This window comes from Chiloscyllium plagiosum, chromosome 18, assembly GCF_004010195.1.
Source record: "Chiloscyllium plagiosum isolate BGI_BamShark_2017 chromosome 18, ASM401019v2, whole genome shotgun sequence".
Classification (NCBI taxonomy): Eukaryota; Metazoa; Chordata; class Chondrichthyes; order Orectolobiformes; family Hemiscylliidae; genus Chiloscyllium; species Chiloscyllium plagiosum.
In genome coordinates this window covers 62,427,424-62,440,677 of record NC_057727.1, presented here as the reverse complement: position 1 = coordinate 62,440,677, position 13,254 = coordinate 62,427,424, and the positions used below count along the sequence as shown (strand labels likewise).

General features: G+C 42.5%; 1 protein-coding gene across 3 annotated transcripts in view; it reads right to left on the bottom strand.

Annotated features, from left to right (window-relative positions):
• LOC122559128 (E3 ubiquitin-protein ligase RNF123) overlaps positions 1 to 13,254 on the bottom strand; it is a 389,631-nt gene that overhangs the window by 142,636 nt on the left and 233,741 nt on the right. For all 3 annotated transcript variants that reach the window (XM_043708460.1, XM_043708459.1, XM_043708461.1), the window contains exon 34: positions 2,277 to 2,352. In XM_043708460.1, coding sequence (XP_043564395.1) covers positions 2,277 to 2,352 — 76 coding nt within the window. The remainder of the gene's footprint in view (positions 1 to 2,276; positions 2,353 to 13,254) is intronic.

Here is a 13,254-nt window from a genome sequence, read left to right as displayed (position 1 = left end):
GCTCCTCCTGGGTGCAGATACGGCGGAGGCGGAGGAATTGGGAATACGGGATGGCATTTTTGCAAGAGGTAGGGTGGGAAGAGGTGTAATCCAGGTAGCTGTGGGAGTCGGTGGGTTTGTAAAATATGTCAGTGTCAAGTCGGTCGTCATTAATGGAGATGGAGATGGTCCAGGTAAATTTAAGGTCAGGGTGGGATGTGTTGGTGAAGTTGGTGAATTGCTCAACCTCCTCGCGGGAGCACGAGGTGGCGCCAATGCAGTCATCAATGTAGCGGAGGAAGAGGTGGGGAGTGGTGCCGGTGTAATTACGGAAGATCAACTGTTCTACGTAGCCAACAAAGAGACAAGCATAGCTGGGGCCCATACGTGTGCCCATGGCTACCCCTTTGGTCTGGAGGAAGTGGGAGGATTCGAAGGAGAAATTGTTAAGTGTGAGGACCAGTTCAGCCAAACGAATGAGAGTGTCGGTGGAAAGGTACTGTTAGGGACGTTGGGAGAGGAAAAAACGGAGGGCTTGGAGGCCCTGGTCATGGCAGATGGAGGTGTAGAGGGATTGAAGATGAGGCATTGGGGGCCAGGGAAACGAAAGTCTTGGAGGAGGTGGAGGGCGTGGGTGGTGTCTCAAACATATGTGGGGAGTTCCTGGACTAGGGGGGATAGGACAGTGTCGAGGTAGGTAGAGAGCTGTCACAGGGGTGACTGACTGAGAGGGTAGAAGAACAAGGGCGTGACTGGGAGTTGGATGAGTGAGTGAGTTAGTGAGGGGACTGGAGAGGAGGGATTACGGAGTGTGAGAGAAAGAGACAGAAAGTGAAAGGGAGTGACAGGTTGAGCTAAGGGAAGTGGGAGGAGAGAGAGAGTGAGCGACAGATAGAGAGAGAGAGAGAGACAGAGAGAAAAAAGAAACAAAAAAACAGAAATTGCTGGAGAAACTTGGAGGTCTGGCAATATCTGTGGAGAGAAAACAGAATTAATGTTTTGAGTCTCGTGACCCTTCTTCAGAAGAACAGTCACTGAACTCGAAACGTTAACTGTTATCGCTCCACAGATGCTGTCAGACCTGCTGAGCCTCTACACCAATTTCTGTTGGTTGTTCCAGATTTCCAGCATTTGCAGTTCTTGGTTTCATTTTCGAGAGAATATGCCTGCTGGCTCCCTCCACCCCTGACCAAACGTGAAAAAGGTTGGCAATCTTGCACGAGATTAATAGTAACGTGGTGGACTCTTAGCTGGTCTCTTAAGTAGCCTGGCAAGTCACTCAGTTTTATCAAAACCCCTACGACCTTTACCACACAGACTGCACTGGTTAAGAACCGCATCATTCCAACTCAAAGTAAATTCAGGGATGGATGGTTAATAGCTGCCGGTCTTGCCTATGACACTCACATTAAAACAAATTAAGAAGAAAATGAAATGATCACATGGATAGTAAGAAATACCAGGAGGTATTTTAATACAATATGGGGTAACTAACAGCCTGCATAATGATTAAACTTTTAGCAATATAACTATCTTGAATATCATCAAATTAGAAGAGCTGAACCAATCTCCAACTTCCCATTCAAATCTACTCAAGTAAGACTAGATCTAAACGATTTTACTTTTACAATCTTTCTCATTCCTTTATCAAAGTAACTCACATTGCAATCAACTTATCAGTGCATTTTATTTCAACTGGAAATCTGTAATAACAGTAAGTTAAAATTTAACATTAAAAATCATGACTCCGAGTGAGTCTTTGTCTTGCTCAGACCAAGGTCATTAATGTTTTCATTCCTCTTGGCCCATTTGTTCCCTTCACCGCACCCCACCCATTCTAAGCTGCAACAACACCAGCATCTCACCACAGCGTGCCTTCCTTTCCTCTCACCTTCAAATATACCCTTCTCCACTCACCTCCACAAAGCCACTTTCCCTTTTCCCTTCACAACTGCCCTTTGCTCGTGGCTCCTAAATCAGTCCATCTCCTAAACTCTCACTGAGCCCCTTCCTTCAAGAGCCAACTCTCAGGAAAATGGGTGGCAGCGCACATACAGTCCTAACTGTGGTAGGGTCGTTAGAGCTTCATACACACAATCCGATGGTAATGTCTGTCAACATATTTGTAAATGGATATGAATATGCTTCAAACAGCAAAGTGTACCATGGCAGTTAATGGATCAATGAAAGTGTAATAGCTTTCAATAATAGCTCACTGGTCAAACCAAGGGTATATAATCTAAATAAACATCACAAAAAAATATTTCCACAAAGATATGGAAGAGGATACTACTCACCAGGTAAGCGCAGATTGACAACGCGGTCAAAGAGGTTCTTTTCAGCCGTAACTCGATTCAATACTTGGTTTATCAGCTATGAGAGATCAAACGATCACTGATTAGACAAAATCTCAAAGGGTTATCAAATAAAATGCACACAGTCTTCATCAAAGCAGCTTAGCTTTCCATATCCATTCATTGCAAGATAATCAACTGACTTGTTCGCCATCTGCAAGGCAGAGATCAGAAGTCTGATGGAATATTCTTCACGTGGCTGGATGAGTGCAGCTCCAGCAACACTCAGGAAGCTCAACGATATTCAGGACAAAGTATCCTGCTTGGTCGATGCCCCATCCTCCATGTTTGATGTTCACTCCCTCCCAAACCAACATGCATTTGCAGCAATGTGTTCAACTTGCAAGAATGAAGTGTGTCAACTTGTCAAACCTCCTTCAAAAGCACTTTCCAACCTGTGACCAGTACACCTAGCAGGACAATAGCAGCACATACAATGACAACTGTACCACCTTCAATTTTCCCTTCAAATCACACAGCATCTTGACACTGCAATTTCTGCAATGTCACTGGATCAAATCTTTCCAATTGCACTGGGTACATCTATACCTGATGAAGTGATGTAGCTCAAGACGGACGCTTATTAACACCTTCTCAAGGACAATTAGGGATGAATAATAAATATTAGCCTTGCTGCCACTGGTCTCACCACACATAAAATTAAGAAGAACTATTCCTTTTATTCTGCACTTCTCATTATTTACTGTTACCATCCTATATGTTCATTCACATCAGCCTGGAATATCTAAGGGCATAGCTCGAACTACTAATATCAAGTTTTCAGAATCTGAAATTGACTCTTATTTCATCAGGACTTAATTTATGGGCCAGCTCTCATAATGAAGAATGTTAGGAATGATGCACCATAGAATCATAAAATCCCTAGTGTCAATGAAGGCCATTCGGCCCATTGAGCACACATCAACCCTCCAAAGAGCATCCCACCCAGAACACCTCCCCGCATCCCACTCACCCTATAACCCTGCATTTTCCATAGCCAATCAACCTAACTTTCACATCTTTGGATTGTGGGAGAAAACTGGAGCACCTGGAAGAAACCTGGAGAATGTGCAAACTCTGCTTAGATAGTCACCAGAGGGTGGAATCAAGGCCAGGTGCTGTGAAGCAAAAGTGCTAACTACTAAGCCACCGTGCTGCACCATTCTCCAGGTTCACCTAGATGGGGGACATGCACACCAGGACAATTCTCCAGTCTGGTAGATTAAGTGCTGGACTGAGGGAAAGCTAAAATAAAGGTATAAACCTAATTTGTTCTCTCTCTTGCTTATTAGTGCAACAGGTCAGTGACAGAATATATCATATTACCCAGCCTTCAAATAGACTTCTTTATATTTATTATCCTGTAGATAACTAGAGGGAATAATCCTGGGCACCTTCAACATTGACCCTGGTTGACTTGCCAACCAACCAGCACCCTCTTGTCCTGTCGTACAATTAGGATTGTTTGAAATCTGGCGTTCTTGCATTTGTTCTGATGAATGTCAGATTTGTCTCTCTTTTCAGCAATGTCTAGGGTGGGGGGAGGGGTTCAGGAAAGCAAAGAGAGGGAGGATTCAGGGAAGCAGCTACAATCAGGTACGTGAAACAGGATGGAGAATTTTAAAATTGAGGTACTGCTTGACTGGAATCAATGTAGGATAAAAGCAGCACTGGGTTATTGGGTGCATATAAGGACAGAGGCAGAGTTTGGATGACTTCAAGCTTTTGTTGGGTAGAAACTGGGAGACTAGACGAAATTGCATCAGTATAGTCAAGACTACATATCACAAAATGAGGACAAGACTTTCAGGAGCGGATGAGCAGTTGGGGAAGTGAAGATGGGTGATGTTATGGAGTTGACAACAGGCAGTTTCAGTATTAGTTTAGGTATATGGTTCATAAGTCAGTAAGTTTGAACATTGTATCAAGGTTGTCAACCATCTCCAAAGTTTCCCAGGGAGAGGGATGGAGTTGACAGCTAGGGAGTAGAGCTTGTAGCAGTGACTGCAGTTAATGATTTCAGAAATTTCTGTTTATCCAATTCTGAAAGATTCGCAAGGAGTTTGACAACTTATAGATAGTGGAGGAGTTTTGAGATGTGATGGTGAGGTAAGATGAGTACTTCCTGTGCATATGGGGAAAAAGAATCTTTTCTTCAGATGCTGCTGCCGAGGGGTAACCTGCAAATGAGAAATAGGAGGAGACCACGAACAGATCATTGGGTAACTGTACAGGGGTGAGAGGAGAAGTAATAAACTGGCTACAATTGGCTATAGACAAGAATGGGACCCAGTCAGTGTAGCTCTACACAACTGTATGATTAGAGAGGAAGAAGGTGTGGCTAACTATGTCAAAAGTTGCAGACAAGTGGTGAAGATTGAGGAGGGAATGTTGAGAGGAAATTTGTGGTGCCCAAGGAAATGAAAATACCATGATGAACTGTTCTGACAGCAATCATTCCACAGTGCAGTCTCACCCAAACCTAAAACACCATCGCCTCTGCCAACATGAAACAGTAGATATGAATTGAGACAGGTATGAAGTACTTCATTGTATATAACACTGCTTCACCATAAGGAGGCCAAACGCAGGTATAAGGGTAACACCTAAAACATTTTGGGTGGCATTTATCAAATTGAAAATACCCATGTGAGACTGTCATTGATTGTAATTTCTTCCAACTTGGCAAGTGAGGAAGACTATTTTGATATCTGATCTCCAGGAGGCTAGTTGGGGTTTTGAGGACAATTGTGATAATTTGTTATTGAATTCAAGTTATCATGACAGGACTTGAACTCTCAAACCTCTGGCTTCAGTTTGGTACTACAGCCACAATGCTAACTTACCTGGTGTAAATTTGTTACGTATTAACCTAATTACATGCACTAATGTAGACGGACACAATGGCTGTAAGATTGAGACAACACAACAGGGGCAATTTCCAAACTGGACACTTGAGTGGAAATCTGGCAGAGTGAATTGTCCACCTGCTATATTCTATTCCATCCCTACACAATATATTTACTTGGTACTCATAGATAACCTCTCTGTGTGGTGCTTGTGTGGGCTGCCTAGTGTCTATAAGATGAATTCGCAATGAGCTGATAGCCCCTGAAATGTCTTTGTCAATTCAAGTACTATATCTCATTTTACAATTGCTGGACAATTTCAAGCTGCAGCTCAGCACCCACCAGGAAACCTCTCTATCATCCTGTAATCAGCAGAGCAGGAGAGATAACAGGTCGCCTGGTTGTATTCTCCTCTCTTACTCAGCCGCTTATTCCATTTCACCTGACCTTTACATTACAGATACAGCTTCTTTTTAATGAGATTAACTGGGGTGCTGATGGAGACTATATGGGCTCTCCCTCAGGTCAGCCAGCGTTTAACTGAGACAAACTGACCAGAATCTCAGAATCAAAGATGAATCCCAGTCTGATTGATTGAGCAATAAAGTGAGCATTGTAAACCAAATTATTTCACTGTGTCAATGGAAATACAGGGTATTTTTAACCTGTTTGGATTTGTTTGGACCCACAGCTGGCACGGGTTTGTCTTGAAGCGAGAGGTGAAGATGACTAACATATGCATTTTAATCAGAAAATCCAAACCCAGTTGGCTCTTATTGTGATCAGCTGTTAGTAATACATGCTGTTTGAGTGATGAAAATTGGTGATGCTGCCTGGAGCTGCAACTAATAAGGTTACTGTAAAGGTTCAACCCACAGTATTAAATGAGTAGCATTATAAGGATGGAATATGTAATGGACCGGGCGAGTGCTACAATAATGCTACAAACTAAAATGAACTTGCAATGTGCTGAGAATAATTTGACAAAACTCTTCCCAGCCAATTCCTTCACCATTCAAGCAGTGTACCAACTTTCAGAGGAAACTCAATCCATCTGAAGATGCACTCTGCCACGGCAAACCAAACCATTTCAAATATATGTACAGGACTTAAACAATGATTGTCCAACAGATTGCACACTGTTTGTCCATTTAGTATTAATGAGAAGATGTCGACTGTGCTTTGGTTGGTAGCACTGTACCTCTGAATCAGTAACATGTAGGCACAAGTCCCACTCCAGAAACTGAATACATAATCTAGGCCAAAACACCCAGTGCAGTACCACAGGAGGGCTGCATTGTCAGATGTTTTGCCTTGTGGATAAGATGTTAATGTGAAACCCAGTCTACTTTCTCCAATGCTTTGAACATATCCCATGAGACTATTCAAAGAAGAGCAAGAGAATTCTCTGTTGGCATTTATATCACTCAACCTAAAATGGTGCGAGTGATCATTTATAGCATGATCAGTGCATTGGAAGGTCATGTTGCCGCTGTACAGGATATTGGTTAGGCCATTTTTGGAATACTTTGTGCAATTCTGGTCTCCCTGCTATAGGAAATACTTGGAAAGATTCAGAAAAGATTTACAAGGATATTTAAAAAGCAACAAAGAACAACGAAGCAAGCAATAACGAAAGGAAAGCTGGATTATGAATGCAAACTAGCATAGAACATAAAAATAGGTAGGAAAACATTTTATAAATGTATAAAACAGAAAAGGATGGCTAAAGTGGATGTAGGTCCCTTGCAAGATGAGAAAGGGGAATTAATTTTAGTTAATGCTAATACGGCTGAGGCCTTGAATAAATATTTTGTGTCAGTCGTCACAGTGGAAGATGTGTCAAACATGCCAAAGAATGATGTTATGGATACGATGGGAGGTGAGGACCTCAATTCAATTGTTATCACCAAAGGGGTAGTGCTGAGCACACTTGAGGGTCTAAAGGTAGATAAGTCCCCTGGTCCTGATGGAATGCATCCCAGGGTGCTGAAAGAAATGGCAAAAGTTATAGTAGATGCGTTAATGGTAATTTACCAATATTCACTGGATTCCTGGCAGGTCTTAGCAGACTGGAAGACAGCAAATGTTACACTGCTGTTTAAAAAAGGGTGTTGGCAAAAGGCAGGTAACTATAGGTCAGTTAGCTGAACATCTATAGTTGAGAAATGCTGGAGCTATCATTCAAGAAGGAATAGTGAGACATCTGGATGGAAAGGGTTCCATCAGCAGGCGCAGCATGGATTCAGGAAGAGAAGGTTGTGTTTAACAAACTTACTGGAGTTCTTTGAGAATGTAATAAGCTTGGTGGATGGAGGGAACAGATGGATGTTGAATACTTGGATTTCCAGATGGTATTCAATAAGGTGCCACATAAAACACTCATTCATAAGAATGGATGTACTTGCAGGGAATGTACTAGCATGAATTGAGGACTAGATAACCATTAGAAAGCAGAGAGTTGAGATAAATTGGTGTTTCTCTGGTTGGAGATAAGTGGTAAGCAGGATGCTGCAGGGGTCGGTGTTGGGTCCCCAACTGTTTGTGATATATGTACATAATTTGGAAGAGGAGCCCAGATGTAACGTATTCAAGTTTGCTGATGACAATAAATTGAGTGGAAAGACAAACTGTGCAGAGGATATGAAGGATCTGCAGAAAGATTTAGATAGGTTAAGTGAATGGGCAAGGGTTTGGCAGATGGAGTATAGTGATGGTAAATGTGAGATTATCCACTTTGGAATTAAAAGTAGTAGGTCAGAGTATTATTGAAATGATGAAAAGTTGCAGCATGCTGTTGTGCAGAGAAACTTAGGAGTGCTCGTACATGAATCGCTAAAAGTTGATATGCAGATGCAACAAGTAATTAGGAAGTCAAATAGAATATTGGCTTTCATTGCTCGAGGGACTGAATTTAAGAGCAGTGAGGTTCTGCTGCAATTGTAAAAGGTGTTGGTGAGATCGCCCCTGGAGTACTGTCCTCAGTTCTGGTCTCCTTACTTGAGGAAGGATATCCTGGCTTTGGAGGCAGTGCAAAGGAGGTTCACCAGTTGATTCCGGAGATGAGGGCGTTACCCATGAGATGAGGTTGAGCCGGCTAGGACTCTACTCACTAGAATTTAGAAGAATGAGAGGGGATTTTACAGAAACATAAAATTATGAAAGGGATAGATAAGAGAGGCAGTCAAGCTGTTACTGCTGGTGGGTGAGATCAAGATTCGGGGACATGGCCTCAAGATTAGGGGGAATAGATTTCGGACAAAGACAAGGAGGAACTGCTTTTCCCAGACAGTAGTGAATCTATGGAATTCTCTGCCCAAGGAAGCAGTAGAGACAGCTTCATTAAATATATTCAAGACACAGTTGGATGGTAGGGGAATTAAGGGTTATGGGGATAATGCAGGTAGGAGGGGCTAAGATGACGCATAGATCAGCCCTGATCTTAATGAATGGCAGAGCAGGCTTGGCAGGCCAAGTGGCCTACTCCTGCTTCTATTATTATGAAACTATGATGTTTCAAGTGTTGGAGGGTGTAAGCTATAGGGAGAGATTGAATAGGCCGGGCTTATTTTCAGAGTCTGAGGGGTGACCTGACAGAGGTTTATAAAATCGTAAGGGGCATAGATAGGATAAATAGACAAGGTCTTTTCCCTGGGGTGGGGAGATGGATGAGAGGGGAAAGATTTAAAAGGGATCTAAGTAACAATTTCTTCACGCTGAGTGTGTGGTGTGTGTATGGAACAAGTTACCAGAGAAAATGGTGGAGACTGGTACAATTACAACGTTTAAAAGGCATCTGAATGGGTATATGAATAGGAAGAGTTTGGACGGATATAGGCCAAATACTGGCAAATAGGACTAGATTAGATTAGGATATCTGGTTGGCATGGACAAGTTGGACTGAAGAGTCTGTTTCTATGCTGTACATCTCTATGACTCTAAGTAGTAACCCATTGCTGATAAGGCAATAATCCTTGAGATTAGTTGTGCTACTTTAGTTGATCGAAGTGCAGGTAGCATTGCGAGTGCTACTCACTAGCCCTGAGCCAAGCAAAGCCTTGCTTTTGAGCACTGCCCACAGCCTCATGCTGGCAAGCAAGTTTCAGTGGGCATTGGACAGGTACAGGATGAAGCTCTATTGTGACTGTACCCAGTGTCAGACTAATTGTAGCTGCGGTTCTAATGAAGAATGGGCGGTAGAGCAACAAACTGAACTCCTGAATGGATCCATGTGGTTGCAATTCAACACCTTCAGAGGAGGACGACAGACAAAAATCAGCAAATTGAAAACTCTGACTGGAGCAACATAGTATGCTAATGCCAGGCCGCCTGAGAATCAAACTCAATTTTTTAAATTCTGTGGTCTGTTCACATATGCTTTTCCTATTTGTACTGCAATGGTTTTCTTAGCAGGATTGTTTCCTCTCTTGCAATCTTACCAATGAGCTCAATCTGCCGTAGGAATTTGTGTTGCAGACGTTACGTCCCCTGTCTAGGTGACATCCTCAGTGCTTGGGAGCCTCCTGTGAAGCGCTTCTGTGATCTTTCCTACAAATGCCGGAGAAAAGATCACAGAAGCGCTTCACAGGAGGCACCCAAGCACTGAGGATGTCACCTAGACAGGGGACGAAACGTCTGCAACACAAATTCCCAGCTCGGCGAACAGAACCACAACAACGAGCACCCGAGCTACAAATCTTCTCCCAAACTTAGGGATTTGCTGTCGGAAAGCAGGTCATATGTGGTGTGGCAATAGTGAGTCTAACAGATCCCGAAGTTCAACACTACAGGTTAACTCCTAATGCCTGATATGTCAAATATATGACAAAAATAGATGAATTACGTACAGTATTTTGTACTTTTAGATGCATACCTGAGAATAGGTGGCTCAGAAACATTGCAAATTAACAGTGAACCTGGATACTCTCACAAAGTCAACAACTGAAACAAGAGTGTTGAGACAAAGGGACAGGACAATGGAAAACAATGAGCTGCAGTGTGTGGGGAGTAATTAATTCAGAATTTAATTAACATCCACACAGTAGATCATAAACAAGAGTGACATTTCAATAGTTTATGGCAGTTATTCAAATCCAGTGATTAAAACAATGCCTTGTATCTGTACTCTACATCAGCACAATTATTCTCACCTGTACGCTGGCATACAAATGAAATGACAGGCAGATTTCAGCGCAAGGTTAGTAACTGAAGACTAACCTTACTGACCGAGAAGAGAGATTGGGCAAACAGGGTTCTATAGAACCTCAATGAATGAGAGGTGATCTCATTAAAACTGATCGAATACTTAGATAAGGGAGAAGCAGGTAAGATATTTCCCCTGATTGGAGAGTCTAGAATCAGAGGCACCGTTTATCAATAAGGGGGAGAGTGCCAATTACACCCAAAATGAGAAGAAGGGGGTGAACCTTTGGAATCCTCTACTGCAAAGGGGGTATGTTCAATGCAGAGATTGATCATCAGAAATCTAGCAGTGGTGTACAAGATTTATGGGAATGGGGAGGATAAAAAAGCATTGCAGTGTTTGATCAGCCATGATCGTATTAAATGGTGGGGCAGCCTTGACAGGCTGAATAGCTTACTTCTGTTTCCACGTTTCTAAATTTGGGGGCATGAATATGAAAATGAAATGCCAGAGTTAAAACTTCCCCAGATGAAAAGAGAAGTAATGTTTGCAAAGTTTCTTCAATATAGCTTACAGGAGCATTATAATATAGACACCAAACCAGATGAGGAGGTATTAGGAACAATGACAAAAAGCTTGGTCAAAAATGTAGCTTTTAAGATAGCTTCTCTTGCCTCAGCATGCATTAACATTGCTCATTCACAGAAAAATCGAGCACATAATAAATTTGTTGCAGTAGGCCAGCTGTGTGATATATTGGTTGTTTGGTTATATTAACCCGAGTGAATGTCGTCCCCCCTAGATATTTAGATGTCCTATATCGGAACAGTTTGTCCGAGGAGATACACTGGTGTTCAGGATGTGTGACATGTTAAGATAATTAACCAGACTTAGGAGGATCGAGTTCCATTGAAGATTTCTGTAGTAGATGGGTACAGTATTTCTATTTTAGTTATTTAATCTCAGCAGCCATTCTTTTAGTGTATTGGAAATGTTGGACTAATGTAGAAATAATACCAATGTTGTACGATTGAGTGTAGGAGCCACAATACTTAGTCTTCACCAGGACCTCAGGACTGTGGAACCGCTCACCTTCCTCAGATTTTCCTTCAATGGTATTTCAAAGCTTGAAGATTGTGCATTGTCTAATCACTGCTTCCTGATTGACCTAATCTCGCTCATTCTCCTTATTTTTGACAGTTTATCAGTAAAGATAAATATTACCACTGGGTTTACTTGGTATATTGTCCTGCGGTACCAGAGGGGGGGGGTAAAGTAAGTCACACAGTGGCACCATGCAGTAGGCTTTGTGAGATATTATTAATTTACTTCAGATCTAGTCCATGACTGCCAACAACAGACCTGTACCTACTAACTGACTTAGACCTCCATTCTCAAAATCCTCATTGTCTGGTTTCCGACCCTCTGTTTAAGCAACTGCTTCTCCACCACATTCTCGTCTCCTGCTTTGATGCCCTCGGCCTCCCCTGCGCCATACACCCCTGCCCGACCCCAAAAAACGGATTAATCTCTCGCATCCTTGCTGTGCCTTGTCTTTGCTGTTTAAGTGTATGGGATTCAGGCTTATGAGAACATGGCTGACAACTAGCTTAACCATGCACTGCCAGATCTGGTTGGAGCAGCTAAAACCCTGCTGCTTTCATCTTTAAAACAGCTCACTATTTCAGGATCACCCTTGATGACAAGATAACCTCTTTTATGTACTACCCTTCATCTTAAAACCTTCTCCCCTTCAACCTTCATCTTCAACATAATTGTGAGCAGCTCATGGATTGTTTTGTCACTAAGATCAATCCCATCCAATCAGCTGCCTCTCATGCATCCCTCACTCCTAGTCCACCTGGCCCAACTTCCTCAAAAGCTGTCTCCTACCCGAGCCTGGACTTGTATCTTGTTCTCATTTCTGTCCTACCTCCTCACGTACCCTCTTGGAGCTTATCTGAGAGGAGACTCAGCCTGTTCCCTTAATCTCATTCTCACTAAACTGCTCACCAGCAGGTTTCCTGCTCCTTCGTCCCTATGTCAGTTGATATTTTTAACAATTCTCTGTCCCTTCTCTCCTTTAAATTTGCTGTCATCACTTCTCAAAAAGACCAAGACTTTTTGACTTTGTCCATCCGATCTCCATCCTCCCTTTCCTCTCCAAGGTCCTAGAACATTGTATTGTTTCCCAATTTCATTCCTTTCTTTGTTAGAACTCCACGTTTCGTTACCTGCAACACTATCAAAACAGCTACAATTAAATCCACTGATGATATTCTATGTGGACGTCAGGTTGACTATCTTTCACCTCTCCACCATTGTCTGGCTGAATGGGACTGCTTTCAAATGGTTCTATGCAGAAAATCACTTGCAGTAGATTTCCTTCCTGGTCCTGCACCATTAGATCCTATGGGAACAGTGGGGGTGTCTGTGACTGCTTCCTATTCCCATCTACATGCTGACTTTGTTCCAAACATAGTGTTAGCATACAAGTGATGACTGATGACACTCTGTTCTACCTCACCACCTGCTGTCATGACTTTTGTATCTGAGTTCCTGGGTTCTCTTCATCAAACTAAATTAGTGAACCTTTTGAGTTTTTAGAATTCTTGATAATTTATTGAACCTAATTCTGTGGTGAGATTTGAAATCTCAAAACTAGGCCATTAAACCCTTCACAGATTTGAGAACACAACCTGAACATTTTCAGTCACTGTCACACTGACTAAAATGCCAGAACAACCTAGGAGTCTTCAGTTAGTGGCGTGGAGAGATAAGCTAAAGGAGGGTGGGTGTGGGGAAAAAGTAGCATAGAGTACAATAGGTGAGTGGGGGAGGGGATGAAGGTGATAGATCGGGGGCAGGGGAAGGGTGGAGTGGATAGGTGGTTGAAGAGCTTCAGGGTAGAGGAAATGACCTGGGAGTT